This window comes from Canis aureus, chromosome 14, assembly GCF_053574225.1.
Source record: "Canis aureus isolate CA01 chromosome 14, VMU_Caureus_v.1.0, whole genome shotgun sequence".
Taxonomy (NCBI): Eukaryota; Metazoa; Chordata; class Mammalia; order Carnivora; family Canidae; genus Canis; species Canis aureus.
The window spans coordinates 4,136,827-4,159,372 of record NC_135624.1 but is presented as its reverse complement, the minus strand read 5'-3'; the positions used below and the strand labels follow the sequence as shown (position 1 = coordinate 4,159,372).

General features: G+C 35.6%; 1 protein-coding gene across 18 annotated transcripts in view; it reads right to left on the bottom strand.

Moving 5' to 3' along the window:
- The window catches only part of VPS13B (vacuolar protein sorting 13 homolog B), a 718,401-nt gene extending 696,041 nt beyond the window's left edge, over positions 1-22,360 (bottom strand). For 2 of the 18 annotated variants that reach the window (XM_077846722.1, XM_077846724.1), the window contains exons 1-3: positions 22,032-22,354; positions 21,412-21,587; positions 9,840-9,983 (exon numbers count right to left, since the gene is read on the bottom strand). In XM_077846722.1, the coding sequence (XP_077702848.1) occupies positions 9,840-9,983; positions 21,412-21,558 (291 nt within the window). In that variant the 5' untranslated portion in view covers positions 21,559-21,587; positions 22,032-22,354. The other 16 variants (XM_077846723.1, XM_077846725.1, XM_077846713.1 and 13 more) reach the window with 13 other exon arrangements.
- Positions 22,361-22,546: the final 186 nt, after the last annotated feature.

The following is a 22,546-nucleotide window of genomic DNA, read 5'->3' as shown; positions in this document are numbered from 1 at the left end:
TGGTACTGGCACAAAATGATACACACAGATCAATGGAACAGAACAGAGAACCCAGAAATGAACCCATAATTCTGGTCAACTAATCTTCAACAAAGCAAGAAAGAATGCCCAATGGGGGAAAAAAAAAAAGTCTTCAACAAATGGTGCTGGGAAAACTGGACAGCCACTTGCAAAAGAATGAAATTGGACCACTTTCTTACACCATACACAAAAATAAATTCAAAACAGATTAAAGACCTAAACATAAGACAGGAAACCAAACAGTCCTTGAAGAAAGCACAGGCTGTAATTTCTCGGACATGAATCGTGCAACTTTTTTCAAGGTAGATCTTCTGAGGCAAGGGAAACAAAAGCAAAAATAAACCATTGATGGATCCCTGGGTGGCTCAGCGGTTTGGCGCCTGCCTTTGGCCCAGGGCGCGATCCTGGGACCTGGGATTGAGTCCCACGTCAGGCTCCCGGCATGGAGCCTGCTTCTCCCTCTGCCTGTGTCTCTGCCTTTCTCTCTCTCTCTCTCTCTCTATCATAAATAAATAAATAAATCTTTTAAATAAATAAATAAATAAACCATTGAAACTACATCAAAATAAAAAGCTCTACACAGCGAAGGAAACAATCAACAAAACTAAAAAGCAAGCACAGAATGGGAGAACATATTTGCAAATGACATATCTGATAAAGGGATAGTATCCAAAATCTATAAAGAACTTATCAAAGTCAACAATCTACAAAACAACCCACTTAAAAATGAGAAGACATGAATACACACTTTTCTAAAGAAAACATCCAGATGGCCAATAGACACATGAAAAGATGTTCTACATCACTCATCAGGAAAATGCAAATCAAAATTATAGTGGGATATCACCTGACATCTATCAGAATGGCTAAAATCAACAGCACAAGAAACAGATGATGTCAAGGATGTGGAGAAAGGGGAATCCTCTTGCACTGTTGATGGGAATGCAAACCAGAGCAGCCACTGTGAAAGACAGTATGGAGATTCCTCAAAAGTTAAAAATAGGGACAGCCCGGGTGGCTCAGAAGTTTAGCACCACCTTCAGGCCAGGGCCTGATCCTGGAGACCTGGAATCGAGTCCCACATCAGGCTCCCTGCATGGAGCCTGCTTCTCCCTCTGCCTATGTCTCTGCCTCTCTTTCTGTGTCTGTCATGAATAAAGAAATAAAATCTTTTTTAAAAAAATAAAAAGTTAAAAATAGAACTACTCTATAATCTAGCAAATGCACTACTACTAGGTATTTACCTAAAGAATACAAAAACACTAATTCAAAAGGATACATGCAGCACCCTGGTGTTTATAGCAGCATTATCTACAATACCCAAATTATTAAACAGTTTAAGTCCACTGACTGATGAATGGATAAATAAGATGTGGTATATACATATAAAATTGGATATTATTCAGCCACAAAAAAGAATGAAATCTTGCCATTTGCAACAATATGGATGGAGCTAGAGTATAATGCTAAGTGAAATAAGGCAGTAAGAGAAAGACAAATACATATGATTTCACTCATATGAGTGAATTTAAGAAACAAAACAAACAAGTAAAGGGTGGGAGATGGAACAATAAACCAAGAAACAGACTCTTAACTATAGAGAACTGACGATTAAAAGAGGGGAGGTTGGTGGGGGATTAATGAGTGTACTTGTCATGATGAGCACCAGGTAATTAAAAACTTAAACTCCCAAGAAAGAACAGCCCAAGAAAGATACTTCACTGGTGAATTATACCAAATATATATAGAAGAACTCATGTTAATCCTTCTCACACTCCAAAAAATGTAATAGGATGGAATACTTCCAAACTCATTTTATGAGTCCAGCATTACTCTGATACCAAACTCAGACAAAGACACTATAGGATAATTACTGGCTAATATCTCTCATGAATATATATGTAAAAATTCTCAACAAGATATTAGCAAGCTGAATTCAGCATATTTAAAAACTCACAGAGGGATTTACCCCTGGGATACCAGGATGGTTCAACATACACAGGTAAATATAATAATATATCACATTAACAAATGAAGGATAAAAATCATCTTATTAGATGCAGAAAAAGCATCTGACAACATTCCTTTCATGATAAACACTCTCAACAATTAGATATAAAAGTAATGTACTTCAACATAAAAGCCATATAGGACACCATGACAGCTAATATACTCAGTGATGAAAAGCCAAAAGCTTTTCCTCTAAGAATAGAACAACACAAAGATGCCCAATCCCATCACTTTTACTCAACATAATTCTGGAAATCCTAGTCAGAACAACTAGGAAATAAAAAGAAATAAAAGGCATCCAAACGAGAAAGGGAGCATTAAAATGTTTGCAGATAACATTATGTTACACATAAAAAACTCTAAAGAATCCTACAAAAAACTAGTAGGAATAATTCAGTAAAGTTACAGGATACAAAGTAAATATACAAAAATCAGTGTTTCTATATGCTTTTAATGAGTTTTCAGAGAGAAATTTAAAAAGCATTCTCAAAAAAAAAAAGCATTCTCATTTACAATAGCATCAAAAACAATAAATACTGTATCTAAAATGATCTATAGGGACACCTGGGTGGCTCAGCGGTTGGGCAGCTGCCTTTGGCTCAGGTCGTGATCTTGGGATCCAGGATCAACAAGTCCCATATCCAGCTCTTATGAAGACCCTGAATCTCCCTCTGCCTCTGTCTCTGTGTCTCTCATGAATAAATAAATATTTTAAAAAATAAAAAATAAATAAAATGATCTATAGATTCAATGCTATCCCTATCAAAATTCCAATGGCATTTTTTTACATATATCAGAAAAACAATTCCAGAATTCATATGGCACCATAGAAAAGATCTCAAATAACCAAAGCAATCTTGAGAAAGAACTAAATTGGAAGCATCACACTTCTTGATTTCCAATATATTTCAAAGCTACAGTAATCAAAACAGTATGGTACATAAAAACAGACACATATCAATGAAACAGCATTGAGAGCCCAGAAATAAACTCATGCATATACAGTCAACTAATCCTTGGCAAAGGAACCAAGAACACACAATACAGAAAGGACAGTTTCTTCAATAAGTCATGCTGGAAAAAGTATCCAGCTACAAAGCAAAAAAAGAAAGTGGACTCAACCTTCCACCAAGCACACAAATTAACTCAGAATGGATTAAAAACTTAAATATAAGACCTGAAACTGTGTAACTACTACAAGAAAAATTAAGGGAAAAGGTTCCTTGACATCAGTCATAGCAATTATTTTTGGATACACCAAAGGCACAGGCAACAAAACCAAAAAAAAAAAAAAAAAAAAGGTGGGACTACATCATATTAAAAAGCTACTGCACAGTCAAGGAAACTATCAACAAAATGAAGTCAACCTGTTTACAGGAGAATATATGTGCAAACTATACATCTCATAAAGGGTTAATACTTAAAATATAAAAAATGAACTATAATATCAAAAAACAATCCAATTAAAAAGAAGCAAAGGAACTAAATAAGCATTTTTCTAAAGAAGTTAGACAAATGACCAACAGCTCAAAAGGTGCTAGACATCAATAACCATCATAAAAATGCAAATGAAAACCACAACGAAATATCACTCCAAACTATTAGGATGACTATTATCAAACAGACAAGAAATAATGAATATTGAAAAAAGGGAACCTTTGTACAATGTTGATAGTAATGTAAATTGGTATTGTCATTATGGAAAATGGTATAGAGGTTCTTTAAAAATTCAAATATAGAGTTACCACATTATCTAGCAATCCCACTTCTGGATATATATGAAAAGAAAACAATATAACTATTTCAAAGAGATATCTGTACTCTCATGTTCACTGTAGCATTACTGACAATAGCCATGATATGGAAATAACCTAAGTGGCCATCCATGGGAGTGCCTACATACACACACGTGTGCACATACACACCTGCACATACATGCACAAATATTATTGAGCTGTGAAAAATAAATCCTGCATTTGTAACCACATAGATGAACCTGAAGGGCATTGTGATAAATGAGATAAGCCGAAGACAAATACTATGTGGAATCTTAAAAAAAAAAAAAAAAAAAAAAAAACGGTGTCAGGTGTCAAACTCATAGCAGCAGTAGAATTATAATGTTTGACAGGTCCTGGGTCAAATGGGCAATATTAGTCAAAGGGTACAAATTCTCAGTTATAAGCTGAACAAGACCTAAGATTCTAGTGTACAGGGGATCCCTGGGTGGCGCAGCAGTTTGGCGCCTGCCTTTGGCCCAGGGCGTGATCCTGGAGACCCAGGATCGAATCGGGCTCCCGTTGCATGGAGCCTGCTTCTCCCTCTGCCTGTGTCTCTGCCTCTCTCTCTCTCTCTCTGTGTGACTATCATAAATAAATAAAAATTTAAAAAAAAAAGATTCTAGTGTACAGCTTGGTGACTACAGTTAATAATACTATAGCATATACTTGAAATTCGCTATGAATATATACAAATACATAAAGAAAGAATTCCACCCAGAGTGAAACTCAAAAGTATCTATTTCTCTAGTACATCTCAAAACAGATTTAGAATATAATCTCAGGTATTAAGTTAATTTTAGAAGATTCAAGATATACAGAAGAGAATGGAAACCACCCTAATGCTTGCTGCACCTAACTAAACGGAATACCTCACTTACTCAAAAAATTTGGTATACCTCTACTAAGTGCAAGTAAATTCAGAATCAGATTCACGTATTTAAAATTTCTTCAGCAAAACACATGATTTTATGTGTATCTTACACAAAGGGTGATTTGGCTTATTCTTCTCTCAGCTGAGGATGTGAATGACATTTACTACTATCTCTCCTCTACATATTATTTGGTAATTATAATTATACAACTTCTCCACTCTTTCATGTGGCCTATCTATCACTAGGGCAGATTACTTAGGAATCACTGTCAAGGACTCTTGGATTCTCCTCTGCTGATTCCTCCATTTGCCTTCTTTATATAAAACATCAATGCCCCCACTTCCCAGTCTTAGTTCACCATTCCAGCTACAACACCAGAAACAAGAATTCAAACCAAGCCCTGAAGTTTGTAGGCAGCAAATATAGCCAAACACTGGAAATTATTTAACTACATACTCCATCTACAAAATTCTTCCACTAGATCAAAAATGATATAAAATTATAATTAATTTTATTAATAATTATGTAGCTTTTCTGAACTGTTACACAGGAAGATGTACCAGAGTATTCATCTCCTTTACAATATAAAAGGGGTTCCCTGTGAGAGTAAAGACACGACCCATAAGTTATAGGGAACTCTTTCTCACTTTTTATATAAGGAAACTACAGAATGAATCTAGACTACATTATTCATTATCATCACTACCATCATTAACTTATAACAGTGCAAGTGAGGAAATCAATAATAGTACAATAAAGTACACAGCCCAAGTCAGCATTTCTGAACCCTGTTAAATTTCTGAAAAAGTAAGTTGTCTTAGTCCATTTGGGCTGCTATACAAAATATCACAGACTGAGTAGCTTATAACAGCAACAGAAATTTATTTCTCACAGTTCTACAGAACTGGCTGGGAAGTCCAAGATCAAAGTGCCAACGTGGTCTGGTTTGAGGGCCCTCTTCCCGGTTCACAGCTGGTACCTTTTCACTGTGTCCTCACATGGCAAAAGAGGTAGGCATCTCTCTGGAGCCTCTTTTATAAGGCACTAATCCCACTCATGAGGGCTCATGACTTAAGCATCTCCCAAAGACCCTACCTCCTGATACCATCATCTTTGGGGATAATTTCAATATATGAATTTTGGCGGGGGGTGGTGACAATGACACACAACACATTCAAATGACTACTATAGTAGTAGTCATTCAAATTAATCCCACCTTATTTAAGAGAATTAAAGTGTTTTTTTAAAAGGCCAATATATATATTAATAGCTTTACCAATACTTCCTCCAGCATAGTGCTCAAGCTTCAAGGACAAGATAGGATACTTTCCTATGCTCTTTAAGACTACCAAAATGAATAGTGGATTTTGAGAGCACCAAAACATGCAAGAGAACAAGACTGTCCTGTAACTCCAAGCACTGACCAGGATTAAAAAGCACATACACATATTAACAAAGAGCTTGAGGGGGTTTAATCTGTTTTTACATTTTAAAGCCTTGGTTGAGGTACAAAAGATTTTAGGTTTGTGGGGTTTTTTTGTTTGTTTTCTTTTTGTTGTTGTTGTTGTTGTTTTTTAATGAACAGCAAGTATTCAATAAATAGCTTTGCAAATGGTCACTTTTATCAGGTCAAAAGACTTTATAGGTTTTGGGGGGTGGGGGCTTCTTGTTGTTTTATTGTTTCTTAAACTTTCTAGGTGACACAAAGGCCAGAATAAATAGTTCTTTAAAAACAAATTTACTACTACTCTAGGTTAAAGAAGTTTTTTTGCAAGATTTATTAATACAATGAGCTAAAAGATCATATACAACCAACCACAGGGTTAAGAACTATGTATCAAGTCTTGCCCTATTTTCCAGATGAGGCCCAAAGAGGCCGAAAAGCAAGATAAACAAAAGGAGGAGAGCACATAGTTAAATGTAAGTTACTCAGTTATGTGCTAGATCCACATGTATTTATTAGAGGGAACGAGTTAAATAAGTCAGACTGGGACCACTGATGATGTGTCATGAATCAAATTCTGTATCTGAAGTCAGGGAAAAAAAAAAAAAAACGCTCACAAGTAAAATCTGAAGGATCCAAAGGCGGTTTGATGACCGATATGTCTCTCAGAGTAAACAGCTAACAGTTAAATATATTCTGAGTGAAATATTAATTCACCAAAAATAGTTCAATGTGAACATCAAGGTGGCATTTGATCTAACACAACAACTTGGGTCACCTTCTCATCCAAAAAAATCTCTATTAAACTAATTACAGGGGTGCCTGGGTGGCTTGGTCAGTTGAGCATCCAACTCTTGATTTCAACTCAGGGCATGATCTGAGGGTGGAAAGATAGAGCTCTGCACTCAGCAGGGAATCTGCTTGAGATTCTCTCCCTACCTCCCTCTCCCACCTTCTGGCTCACACCCATGAACTCTCTAAATCTTAAACAAAACAAAACAAAAAGCTAATTACAGAGATATGCTAAGGTAAAGGCAATATATTATAATTATTATCTCTAGAGTCACCCACAATCATCATAAATCTCTTTCTCTAGGTCTCTTTAGAAGATTATATAAATATCTTGGCAATGTTTTTACAGTGCACTGAAGAGCAGCAAACTAAATGTTGGTAGAATTAAACTGAACTTTACAAATGAGACATGCCTTCTTATCAAGGCATTTAGCAATATTATATTTTTGTAATGATCTGTTCTGAATTAGACCTCAGATTTCTAACTTTAAGTTGTATTTATTACATTGTCAAATATCAATAGTAGTATTAACAGATTCGTATCTATAAATCTAAAGGATCCCTTCATTTAACCAAACATTCCACACTAAATTTATGAAATAAGTATTTACTTCATTGTGATTCTACAATGTAGTAATTTGAAATAATTTAAATTAAATATAGGCTTATTCAGTTTTACTAGTACATATGTAACTTTTAACTTAATTTTCTACTATACTAATCAGAACTTAACATAGGAAAATAAACTGTTTAAAAACGTGTTTCATCTATAATGTCTTACTGAAAAATTAATTCCAATCACTAACCTAAGTATTACTCTCCAGGGATGGACAACGCTGAATAATTTGTCCAAATGTCAACTGCAATTTTCAAAAATCTTTTCTACCTCAAAATTTTAAACATCTGCAAAAAATACTTGTTTTGAGAGTAGTTTACATTCATGACACTTGACCTTTTGCTGTACACACCACAAAATTCAAGTCTCAAATACCATGCAGCAAGAAACCTGATCATTCCTGCAGTAGCCATCTGCATGGTCCAATATCAAATATTAGTTCTAGGCTGCACTAAGTCATGTGTTACAAATCTTTTTCTACAGGCTCTATAATTAGTTGTAATTTGCCTCTTTTAAAATGTGTTTCTTATGGGACATCTGGCCTTGAAACTTCCACCTTCCCATTGAAAAAATACTTAGTGTATGGATTTTTTTTTTCTCTTTTAATATGGAACACTCCATGGGTGGTATAACTAAGTCCAGACTTTTAAAAAAAATTAAATTCCAGGAACAGACGATGATTAAGACCATTTAAGTATTACCTAAAATAAATGTAAAGTAAAACTCTGTTGTAATATAACTCCATCACAGACTTCTATATCAATCTCCCATGTATTTTATATTTACAAAATAAATTCTCATGATAATACAGCATTGGTCTACTTAGTTCCAGAAACTGTATCAGTTAAACTGGTTAATAAAGGTTTAGAATGAAAGATTTCAAAAAAGGAGAAAAAAAGAGTCCAGTGGGTTAATATGACAAAGTATCTTTTTAAAATAGGAAATTAAAAAAATAAAATTAAATTTAAAAAAATAAAAAAATAGGAAATTATTTTAACATCATAATCATAATTTCAGACTAAAGTTATATTTAGGATTACACTAAAATTGCCTTAACATTTAATAAACTATTAATTTGCAAAATTTAAATTATTAATATTCATCAACTCATTTGGTTCTAGAAAGCATTTTTTAAACTTGCAAGTTAAATATGGGCTAAGGAAAAGGTAATAAAATGAAAGAGACACTACTTTTCTCTAAGATGAAAATGGAAAAATTTATGATATACTGCAATCAGGCCTATCTGCTTTCTAGATTAAATAATTTTTGCTAGAAACTCCTTAAAAATCAGTATTACATCTTTATAAAAAGCGAAAACCAAAACACTAAGAAGAAATGTAAGATGGGTCAGAGAAAAGCTAGGTCAGGAAAAAAAAATCAGCTTCTGATGCCAAAACGTCAATGTAATTTGATAGGTTTCTTAAATTCCACATAATCATATGGTATTTGTCTTTCTCTGACTTATTTGGCTTATCAAAACACTCTCTAGCTCTATAGATGTCATTGCAAATAGCAAGATTTTCATTCTTTTTATGGCTGAGTAATATTCCATTGTGTGTGTGTGTATATATATGTATATATATACACCATATATATGATATATGTGTGTGTGTGTGTGTGTATTATATCATAGCTTATTTACCCATTCAAACCAGCAAAGGGGAAAAAAGGAAGCAAACCAAGAAACGAACTCCTAACTATACAGAACTGATAGTCGTTACCAGAGGAGAGATGTGTGTGAGAATGGGTTAAAAAGGTGATGGGGATTAAGGAGTACACTTGTGATGAGCACCAGGTGTTATATTTAAATGTTAAATTACTATAACCTACAGCTGAAATTACTATAATACTGTAGGTTAACTGGAATTAAAATAAAAACTTAAAATTTGATATGAAGGTAAATTCACTATATTTTCATCTCAAAAAATGACAAATTTCCATCTCATTTAGAAATGTCATGTAAATATAAGAAAATCATATAGCTCTTTTGCAAAAACTCAAAAACCTTCACCTGAAAATTGGACACAATCAGGTCCTACTTCTAGTAGATACAGATAATAAGCCATCTATATGATCCCTATGATGTTTAATTAGATTAAGTAAAATTAGTATGAAAATAACCATAGAATAATTTATCCAATATAAGAATACCCTTTTGCAATTAATTATGCTACATTAATAGGCATGTGAGAAACAGTAAGTGTACATAAACTTTTTGTAAAAGGTGACATATCCCAAACATTAAAAATTAACACCAATAACTATTAAAACTGGCTAACAAACAACTAGGTTCAAAAACTTCTTACCTGTATTCCATCTTTAAGTTTCAAAATGCATTCCATTGTATTGATGGTAATTACCACTGGTTCTGAACCCAGTTTTGTCCATGGTACATGGATCCTCAACTCATGAATATGTCCACTTAAAAAAGTAAATGGCAATTTCAATTCCTTAAAACATAAAACATTAAGTTAGTAAGCGCTTAATTTTTTCACTCTAATACTCAAATTACTTTCTAAAAAGAGAAATGAAATTTCTAAAAATATTTTTAAAAACTCTATTCATCAAAAGGTAACAAATAACTTGTTCAATTATAGCTAACGATACACCACAAAAACTTATTGTACAAGTTACTCTTATTAAGCTAGTTAACCTGCCTAGGACCCCGTTTCTTTTTCTGATGAGTCAATATAAAACACAATACATGGTACATAACAAAGGTTCACACATGGTAGTGGTTGTAATAATCATCGTAAACAGCAGGGTTGAGATAACTGAATGGGATATTTAAAATCTCTATTAAAAACATGTATTTTTTAAAACTAATAGAGCAGGATTGTAAAGCAAGTTCAAAGGAAGGGCGTGGGAGCAGAGTTAAGAGACAGGAGAGCGGCCCAACAAAATAAAAACTGACCAACCTTGAAAACTAAAAATAGTATTGAGCTTTACCCAATTAAAGATTGTACCTGGAAACTATCTGGTCATAAAATGTAAATGTTTGCTGACTGATTTCCATTACTATTAGAAAGAAGTGGGGAATACCTGGGTGGCTCAGCAGTTTGGCGCCTGCCTTTGGCCGAGAATGTGATCCTGGAGTCCAGGGATCGAGTCCTACATCCGGCTCCCTGCATGGAGCCTGCTTCTCCCCCTGCCTGTGTCTCTGCCCTCTCTCTCTCTCTCTCTGTCTCTGTCTCTCATAAGTAAATAAATAAAAATCTTAAAAAAAAAAAAAACTGTAAAGCAGCAGAAAAAAATTTACTTTAAAAAAACAAATTTATATAAAGTGCTTAGAATATTATCCTCCTCTAAGAACAATCATTATAAAAATGCTAACTATGCTTACAATATGTGGGTCTCATATATGTCTTCACAAGTTTTTTTTCTGCAAGGGCAGAATACTTAAAATCTATTTCTACTGTATTCTAATGGAATGTCACAATTTAAGTATTTGCCATTATTAAGCTGAAAGATTAATTTCTTTCTTTCTTTTTTAAGATTTTATTTATTTATTCACAAGAGACACAACACAGAGAGAGGCAGAGACACAGGCAGAGAGAGAAGCTGACACCATCCATGCAGGGAGCCTGATGTGGGACTAGATCCTGGGTCTCCAGGATCACGCAGCGGGCTGAAGGTGGCGCTAAACCGCTGGGCCACCAGGGCTGCCCTGAAAGATTAATTTCAAGTGTAAATCAACTGGCACAGATTATATATTTTCAACAGCATCTATAACAAAAACAATGTTTACTGAGCACTTACTATGTACCAGGTACTTTACCTGAATACATTCTTTAATCCTTATTAGAGCCCAAAAAGGTAAATACTATTAATCTACCCATTTTACAGATGAAGAATCTGAGGTATAGAAAGGTCAAGTAACTTCCCAAAATGACATATCTTGGAAAACCAGGACTCAAAACTGGAAAATATGATGCCAGAACCTTGCTCCTCACAATTATACTGCAACAATACATCCATTATGAGCACTTAACCTTTCCATTGGTTATGCATCTATTTGAACAATGAGCCCATGATATTGCCATCTCTACCACTTCCTGACTTGTGAAACAATAAGACATTTGTGAAATGCCCAAAGTTGCAATTTATGGGCACAAATCAGATTCTCACAAAAGAAGTTAAAAGCATGTGAATCAAACTCAAGACCTAGGTATTATTAAAATGTTGTTAATCAACTTTCTACTACCTAAACACTAACACATGAGGCAGAATTCTATATTTAAACATAGAATTTTGAACTATATCACCCATACTGAAATCTGCTTTAAGGTCAACACTTATCGGGCAGCCCCGGTGGCACAGCGGTTTGGCACAGCGGTTTAGCACCGCCTGCAGCCCAGGGTGTGATCCTGGAGACCCCAATCGAGTCCCGCGTCGGGCTTCCTGCCTGTCTCTCTCTCTCTCTCTCTCTCTCTCTCTCTCTCTCTGAATGAATGAATGAATGAATAAATGAATAAATAAATAAATAAATAAATAAAATCTTTAAAAAAAAAAAAGGTCAACACTTATTAATCATCTAACTATAAGCAAGATGGCTTCCATTTCCTCAGAATTGTGATATATGAGAATACATTATGCCTTGCTAAAGATAAAACACAAATGTTGATATAATCGATCATCCTAATGTAATTATAAGACAATTTTCATTCCTTTTACTTCATATACTGTACAACTTCAAAATTTTATTCACTTATAACTATTCAGAAATACATTGTAAAAAAAAATGCATTCCTAAAATCAGAATATCTATGACTGCACAAAGAATGTTAGTGACAAAGAATTTAAGAAGGGTGTTAAATAGTTTTTAGAAACCTAATTCTAGGTAGGCTATAACAAAATAATCTTACAGACAACAGGCATACTTTAAATTTAACAAGTAAAAGCAAACAGACAAAACTAAAAACCTTCAAGCAGCAAAGAAAACATTCAAGAGAGTGAAAAGGCAAGCTATGTAATGGGAAAAAATATTTGCAAACCATTATCTGATAAGGAATTAATATCTAAAATAACAGAAAGTAATCCAATTTAATAATGGATGAATGACTGAAGAGACATTTCTCAAAAGAATACATACAAATCGCCAGCAAGTTTATGAAAAGATGTTCAATGTCACTAAGCAGGGAAATGCACATCAAAACCACAATAACCTACCATCTCATACCTGTTAGAATGGCCACTACCAAAAAACAAAAATAAGAATGGCCACTATCAAAAAACAAAAAGTAACAATTGCTGGTAAATATGTGGACAAATATTTCTGTTAGTAAAAATGTAAAATGATGCAGCCTCTAAAGAAAGCATTATAGATGCTCCTCAAAAAATTAATAGAATCACCATGATAAATCAGTTCTGAGTATACACCAAAAAACTGAAAACAGGATCTCAAAAAGATTTGCATAACCATGTTCACTGCAACATTATTCACAACAGTCAATAGATGGAAGCAGCCTAAATGTCCACTGAAAAATAAATGGATAAAGAAGATATGCTATATACAATCAAATATATCCAGTCTTTTAAAAAGAGGAAATTGTCTTGTGCTATAAAATGAATAAACATGTTGAAGACATTCTGCTAAGTGAAATAAACCAGTCACAAAAAGACAAACACTGTAGGATTCTACTTATACAAGATTCCAAAGGTAGTCAAATTCTTTCAAAATAAAATGATGGTTGCCAGGGGCTGGGGGAAAGAAGGAAAAAGGAAGTTGTTAAATGAGTATACAGTTATAATTTTTGAAAGATGAAAAAGGTCTACAGATCTATTCAATAACAATGTGCATACAGTTATAATTAGTGTATACTTCAAGATGGTTAAGATGGTAAGTTTTACACATTTTTTACTACAAAATAAAAATGAATACAGGACAGGACTTCAAGAATTCTCAATTAGGAATTTGGCAAGTCCTCTTTCCAAAAAGCAACAAAACTAGACAAAGTTGTCAAAAATGATAGAAAAAAATCAGAAGTATAACCTCAGGAAACAGTATTTGTTGGTACAAGCTACAAAACAGCAGATCGGCCAGAAAATTAGCAGAAAGATCAAGAGAATAAAACAGCCAAAGATGACCTTGCTACGATTTCACATATCCCTGATAGTCTGGATAGCTATATGCATTTGCCAGGCTGTGCTTACTTAGAGGAGAGGGAACTAACAAGCTATTCATTCATGATTAACCAAGAGGCCTTGTAAGACTCAGTAAGTTAAGAAAGGAAAGAAAGATTAAAAAAAAAAATCCGATTTACAAACTCTCTGAATTGAAAACATTATGATATATATATATATATCTCACATGCCAAAGAGTGGAGCCTTATTAGTTCAATGGTTTAAATAGCTTCTAGCCAACCACTGGCTGATGACTAAATTATACTGACCCAGGGTAATCCCTAGAAAGCCAGAACCAAACACACAAAAAATTGGGGAAATGGGCAAGGAGGAAAAGCACCAACATTAGAGGCCACACACTATAGGGGAAATACCACAAATGTGGTTCAGGCAAGTCACTAAAGAAATAAACCAACAACAACAACAACCATCCCCTGGATAGAGGAAATCAGAGTTCAGAGTTGCTTCAACTTACTATCTAAAATGTCCAGTGTTCAACCAAAAAATATATGAAACATGGAAAGTAGACAAAGTAAATAAAAACTATCTCTAAGGGTGCTCAACTGTACAACTTAGTTCACAAAGACTTCAAAATACCTTTTATAACTATGTTCAAATAATAAAGGAAACCATATTTACATAATTCAGGGAAAATAGGACAATTCATCAAATAGAAAATATCAACGAAACAAATTACCAAGAAGAATTAAATGGAGACTATGCAATTGAGAAGCACAGTAAATTAAGTGAAAAATCCACTAGAAGAGCTCAGTATCAACTGGCAAAAGAATCAGTAAATCCACCCCCTAACACATCTCCATAAAAATGTAGAAAGCCGGAGACAAAAAGAAAATCTTAAAATCAGAAACAAAACGGCTAACTTCTCATTACAAACAATAATGGCAAGAATGTAATGAGACGACATTTAAAAATAATAACTGTCAACCAAAAATTCTATATCCAGCAGATATCCTTTAAAAATGAAGGCAAGGGGATTCCTGGGTGGCTCAGCGGTTTGGCGCCTGCCTTTGGCCCAGGGCGCGATCCTGGAGTCCCGGGATCGAGTCCCGCGTCGGGCTCCCGGCATGGAGCCTGCTTCTCCCTCTGCCTGTGTCTCTGCCTCTCTCTCTCTTTCTCTATCATAAATAAATAAATAAAATATTTAAAAAAAAAAAAATGAAGGCAAAATAAAGGAATACCCAAAGACTCAGATAATTCAGTTAATCCTAAAAGTACATCTATCTAATTGAAAGGAACACCAGACAGTAACTCAAATTCACACAAAAAGCATCAATAAATGTAATTTTATCATTTTTTTCTGATTTAAAAGGCCATTATCTAAAATAGAATAATCAAATTGTACTACCATTGGACTTATAAAGATGTAACACTAGCACAAATAGTAGACATTTAAACGAAATAATGGAGCTACAACAGAGAAAGTTTCTGTATTTTAATGTAACAAATTTAGCATTAATCTGAAATAGAAACTGGATGCATATTGTAATCCTTTGAGCAACCACTAAGAACAAAAATGTGAAAATTAAAGAAAATGAAACATTAAAAATATCTACTTAATATAAAAAAAGTAGTAAAGCATTATGAGGGAAAAAAGACACAAAAAACATTGAAAATAGAAAATGGTAGATGTAAATCCAACCATACAATTAAAAACATTATATGTGGACAGATTAAATACTCCAATCAAAAGGCAAAGATTGTAAGACTGGACTTTTTTTTTTTTTTTTTTTTTTTTTTTTTAAGAGTGGGGGTAATGGAAAAGATAGAAAATCTTAAGCTGGCTCCACACCTAGCACAAGCCTGATGTAGGACTCAATTGCACAACACTGAGATCATGACCTGTGCCAAAAATCAAAGTAGAACGCTTAACTGACTGAGCCACCTAGCACCCCAAGGCTGGATTTTAAAAGATCCAAATATATGTTCTCTTCAAAGACAAACTTTAAATTCAAAAGCAAATAGGCTGAAAATAAATCTTAAAAAACATATGAAAAAATAATTTTTTTCTACAGATACAAAGAACAGATTGATGGTTGCCAGGGGTATGGGGTGGGCAAAATGAGTGAAAGGAGTCAAAAGGTACAAACTTCCAGCTGTAAAATAATTCAGGGGGATGTAATGTACAGGAGGACTTTAATGATACTAAACTATATATCTGAACATTGCTAAGAGAATAAATCCTCTAAGCTCTTATTACAAAAATAAATTCATTAATTATGCAGGGTGACAGATATTAACAAAATAAATATTAAATTTATTTTGATAACTGATCCTTTTGCAATATATAAAATATCAAATTATGTAGTACACCTGATTTTGCACTCTTATGTCAAGTATACATCAATTAAAAAGCAGTAAATGAGACTCCAAGGAAATCATGTGACCCAGTTTCTTGCCTGGAATACCTGAAATACATTTTCTTGCTATTTAGAGAAACAGTATAGATTCTCTTTTAAGCATATAGTAAACTTTCATTTCTATGATACTATTTCTACCAGTGTTTCTGTCCTCCTGTTTTGTTTGTTTATTTTTGAGAGGGAAGCAGGGGGAGGGAGTGAGGGAGAGAGAAAATCTTAAGCAGGCTCCACACCCCGTGTGGAGCCCAACACAGGGCTCAATCTCAGGATCCTGAGATCATGACCTGAGCCAAAATCAAGTCAGACATTTAACCAACTGAGCCACCAAGGTGCCCTATTTCTGTTTTTCATATGACTGTTTTCCAAAGTGAATAATTTATCGCAGTCTTGGGATGAAATAAAAATGAACGAGATGAAATTTGAAAAGAGGTAGTTAAAGCTAAATAACACGCCAGTAAAACTTTCAAAAAGATGATACTAGGCATGAAGAAAAACAACACAGAGGTTGAAGACAATTAAAAAACAGTGTACTGAGAAAAATATATATGTATAATGCAAACAGCAACCACAGAACAGCTGGAGTACTTACACTATTAACAAAATAGACTTTAAAGAAAACAAATGTTAAAGATAACATGAGACACTTTATAATGATAGAAAGGTTAATTCAAGAAAATATAAAAACATACATGAGCATAGCAACAAAACCCCAAAATACATAAAGCAAAAACTAACAAAAGTAAAAAAAAAAAAAAAAAAAATAGCTAAACAGTCACAGACTTTAATATTCACAATAACCGGGCAGCCAAGGTGGCTTAGAGGTTTAGCAACGCCTTCAGCCCAGGGCCTGATCTGGAGACCCGGGATGGAGTCCCATGTCAGGCTCCCTGAGTGGAGCCTGCTTCTCCCTCTGCCTGCGTCTCTGCCCCTCTCTCCCTCTCTCTCTCTCTCTCTCTCTCTCTGTCTCTCATGAATAAATAAAGTATTTTTTAAAAATAAATAAATATTCAAAATAACGTATAGATAGAAAAATCAACCATATGGGAGACTCGAACAACACTATCAAGAAATTAAACCTGAAATGTATAAACCACTCCATCCAGCAAATACAAAAATACACATTCATCAAGGAAAACCAGAAAGCATTTGAACTGAATGAAAATGAAAATACAACGTAACAAAATTTATGGGATGCAGCTAAAGACATTTGTAGCTGTTTAAATGCCTATAATAGAAGAAATATTCCAAATCAATAACCTAAACTTCTACCTGAAAAGGTAGAAAAACAAGCCAAATCCAGCTAACCAAACTGAACAGGCAAAAATGACCACAATACTAACAAAATGCAGGGAAGTGGGAGGGCATATACAGTCAAACTGTTAAGACTGTTCAGGAAATGGTAAAAGTACTAAGTTAGACTCTAATAAGTTAAATATGCATTTTGTAACCTTTAGGGTAAGCAACTGAAGCAATTTTTAAAATAGCATTATTAAGAAGACTTTAAAGCAAGAAGAATTACTAGAGTGAAAGACATTTCAGGACAATTTTTAAGCATTCTGAACAATAAGATAACACTTAAATTTGTGTACACCTAATAGCAATTTCTAAATATGTAAAGTGAAAGTTGACAAAATTAAAAAGTAGAATAATAACTGTAGATATTAATATACCTTAATCATTGACAGAACAAGCAGATACAAAAATCCACATGGATTTACAAGATCTTAGAAACTCTATTAGTCAATTTGAAGTAAATTAATTTATAGAATACAGCAACAACTGCAAAATACACTTTTTATCAAGTGCACACAGAATGTTTACAAAAATAGACCATATACTGATTCATAACTGTAATGGATTAAAATGATACAGAGACTATGCTGACCATAGTGAAATTAAATTAGATATCAATAAAAGGGGGGCACCTGGATGGCTCAATGGTTCAGCATCTTCCTTTGACTCAGGTCCTCATCCCAGGCCCAATCCCACATGGGGCTCCTTGCAGGAAGCCTGCTTCTCCCTCTGCCTGTGACTCTGCCTCTCTCTCTCTCTCATGAATAAATAAAATATTTTTAAAAAATAAATAAAATAAACTGGACCAAAAAAAAAAAAAAAACTTATTGCTTTACGTATGACAATTCAGAGCAGGGGAAGGAAAACTTTTGCAGTAAGGCCCAGATAGTACATATTTAAGGCTTTTGCAAGCCATGCACTCTCTGTCCCAGCTACTCAACTCTTACCTTTTTAGTTTGCAAAAGCTGTTAGACAATATGTAAACAAATTAAAATAGCTGTGCTCCAATAAAATTTTACTTACAAAAGCAGGCCCAAGCCATTGTTTGCTGATCCCTAGTTTTGACAAAAATGGAGAAATTCATTGATAAACATGACCAAAAAAAAAAAAAAAAATACTAAAAAAGAAAAAAGGAAAAATATAACTAACCAAAACTAACAGAAAGATATAAAAATCTAAACAGTCCTTTATCTACTAAAGAAATTAAACCAGAGGGGTGCCTGGGTGGCCCAGTCAGTTAAGTACTGACTCAGTTTCACCTCTGGTCATGATCTCAGGGTCCTGAGATGGAGCCCCAAGTTGGCTCCAGGCTCAAGGTGGAGTCCACTTGGTCCTCTCCCTCCCCCACGCCCCATTCCTCCTCCCCCACTAAAGTAAATAATAAAATCTTTTTTTTTTATTAATTCAAGAATTTAAAAATTTCCAACTAAGAAAACTCCTGACCCACATGACTCCAGCATTCATTTTTCCTAACATTTAAAAAATTAATAAAAGAACAAAGTTGGAGATTACATACTTCTTGATTTCAAAACTTACTACAAAGTTCTGGTAATCAAAACAAAGTAAAACTGACAACAACAGACCTACAAACCACCAAGGAAACTGTACTGAGACCCTAGAAATAAACCCTCACATCCCTCCCAGGTGATTTTCAAGAAGGTTGCCATGACCATTCAAAAAACAATGAAATCTTGCCATTTGCAGCAACATGGATGGAACTAAAGTGTATAATGCTAAGTGAAATAAGTCAGAGAAGAACAAATATTGTAGGATTTCACTGATATGTGGAATTTTTAAAAATGAGTAAAAGGTGGAAAAAAAAAGAGGAAAGTAAACTAATTAACAGACTCTAAACCATACAGTATAAACCAATGGTTACCAGAGGAGGGGGTGGGGGGATGGGTTAAATAAGTGACATATATTGAGAGCAGTTGTCATGATGAGCACAGGGTGATTAAAATCAAAACAAAACAAGAGCATCTTCATGTTCCTGGAATAAGTGAGTATTTCTTAAACAAAATAATGGAAAAGACTGACAACTTGGACCTTACTGAAATTATGAACTTCTATTCATCAAAAGATAATTTTAAGAAAGTAAAAAGCCAACCCACAGACTGGGAGAAGATATTGCAAAATATATCTGACAAAAAAAAAAAAAAAAATATACATATATATATATATATATATATATATATATATATATCTGACAAAGGACTCATTTCCAAAATATGTAAAGAACCCCTACACACCAATTTAAAAAATACCCAATTTTATTAAAAAGGCAAAAGAATTAGAGACTTTCAAAAGAGGGTATTCAAATAGCCAGTAAGCAGCACGTGAAAATATGTTCAACATCAGTCATTAAGAAAAAGCAAATTTAATGAGACACCATTACACGCCCAGCAGAACGGCTAAAATTAAAATAACAAACATGCCAAGTAATAGCAAATTTCTGAAGTAACTGGACCTCTCAAACACCATTGATAAGAATGTAAATGGATACAACCACTTTGGAAAACTATGGCAGTATCCATCAAAGCTAAACAAATACATACCTCCTAAGTATACATCTAAGGAAAATTTACATCTATGTCCACCAAAATACACATACAAGAATGTTTACAAGAACCTTCTTCATAAGAGCCCAAAGCAGAAACCACCCAAATGTACATCAGTGGGAAAATAAATTGTGAATCTTTGGCCAATGGAATACCACAAGACAATATAAAGAACTACAGCTCCTGCTGCAACATGGGTTAATCTTAGCCATTAAATTAAACAGCCAGACTAGTGATTCCAATTTATTAAGGTTCAAGAACAGGTAAAACTTTATGTTGACAAAAGTCAGAATAATGGTCACCTGTTTTAGGGGTTGGGGATACTGATTTGCAAAGGGGAGCCATTCAAAGGCAGGAAATATTCTATTTCATCTTCACAGTGGTTACACACCTGTACACATGCATAAAAACGGAGCTGTATACTTAGGGCTTGTGGTCATTTTTTAAAAATGAAAATACTGGGGGATCCCTGGATGGCTCAGTGGCTTAGTGCCTTGCCTTCCACCTAGGGCGAGATCCTGGAGTCCTAGGATTGAGTACCACATCAGGCTCCATGCGTGGAGCCTGCTTCTCTCTCTGCGTATGTCTCTGTGTCTCTCGTGAATAAATAAAATCTTAAAAAAATATAAAATAAAATAAAATAAAATAAAATAAAATAAAATAAAATAAAATAAAATAAAATAAAATAAAATAAGAAAATATTAAGATAATTAACCCTGGATTCTCTGAGATGCCTGGGTGGCTCAGAGGTTGAGCATCTATCTGCCTTTGGCTCAGAACTTGATTCCTGGGACCGAGTCCCGCATCGGGCTCCTTGCTTCTCCTCCCTCTGCCTGTGTCTCTAAAAAGCAGCTGGTCTGGCCCTTCTGAGTTTCCACAGATAATTTTTGTAACCTCAAGGCCTAACAGAGTTGCCTGGCACATGTTAGTAATAAATGTACCCAGTGGATTAATAAAAATATAAACTTTAAAATTACAGTTCAGCTACATCAGACCATTTCTCAAGTTAAAAAAAAAAAAAAAACCTAAAAAGTGAAGATGAAAAAAGTTTTCCATTTTGCTGGCATTCTCAATCTGTGTCTGCTCGATTCTCTGAGGATGCCATGGGTAAAGTCATCTTTCCTATGAAGAAATAGAAATTTCTTGCTTTCAGGCCCTTCCATTTCCCAAAAAGAAGGATGGGAATATACTATTTTCTAGCTTCATGCAGAACTCTTAGCAATGTAAATTAGCAGCTCGGTAATGCTTCCTAATTGAGTCAGCAGACTGAACAATTCTGACAAGAACAATAAAACTGATTTCCTATCTGTTGAGGCACCTTTCGGGAATCCAATTCTAACAAACCATCACTAGTAACGAAGCATGAAGAAAACTTCTGTAAAGGAGGGTGTGTAGTTTCAGAGTAGTCCAAAATATTTCAAGAGAAAATTCAAGTTTTTAAAGCATATAGCCTAAGTACAGGAAACAACGGATTATTACTATACTAGCTGAAAACGTTTCCAGTTAATGACAGCGCCACAGCTTACCTGTTCCAGCACGTCCAATTTTAACTCGAGCTTGCTGAGGACCACGTCTCCACCCCATAGTGAAAGCTGTAGATCTGACGGCTTTAAATTCTTGATGTAGCGATTCACATAGCTCATTAAAATTGGAGTCACATAGGATTCCAGCATCTTTTAAGGTGCAGAGTCAAAGTCAGAAGCTGAAGGGGGTAAAGACAAACATGAGAAGTAACTGAGTCGGTAGGGCAGCGAAGGTGGAAAAAAAAAAAAAGCTTTTCTCAGGAGGGGTTGGAGAGGCCTAAAAGCAACAGTCCCCACCGAAAAGGCCGCTCCCCCGCTCCCAGAAGCCGAAAGCACAAGGGGGCTGCGTCTACTCCAGCTGCAACTGCTGACTAGTACAACTGCCCTCAACTCGCCTGGTGAAGAGTGGGAGGCATAAGCTGACGAACTGAAGAGAGCAGACCCCCCGGAACGGGAGAAAGAAGGGAGCGGGATCCCCTCTGGCCGCCGCAGCGCTTCACGGGTCCAGTTTCCCCCAGGAGGCCCTCCCTCCCGGAACCCAGCCGGACCCTCCACCGTAGGGCCAGGGCTAGAACCAGGCCGGCTCCCGCCCCTGGCGCACCGCACCCTCGGCTGACACTTACGCCATAGAGGACCGTGGCGTCCTCTCCACCTCCCGGTAGCCGGCACCCGCCAGCGGCCGCGGCGCAGCCTCCGGACGGCGCCACTTCCGGTGTACCCGCTTCCGTGCTCCAAACAAACTGTCCCTCCACCGCTGCCCACCGACTTCGCCGCGACGCGGGAGTCCCCGGGCTGGAGCAGCCTCTCGGGGCGTCTTCTAGGAGACCTCCCTCCTGTGCTGGGCGAGCCTGCGTCCCCGATCCGACCCCGCCAGTGTTTAAAGACAAAGCCCTCGGAAATGCGCGGGGGAGGTGGGCGGACTGGGAAAGTGGAGACACCGGCGATCCGGAAGTGGCGCTCGGGCGGGGGCTGAAAGGCGGCTGTGGGCGGTGGAGCTCCTGTCCGGGGGGGAGCGCGGAGGGGCCTCGAGTCCGACGAAGGGGGCAGAAAGCGGGTGCTGGCGTTTAAAGCCCTGAAAAACAAGTGGCTTTTGTTTATCTTGGGAAATGGAAGGCCTGGGGAGCGGAACTTGGGTTCA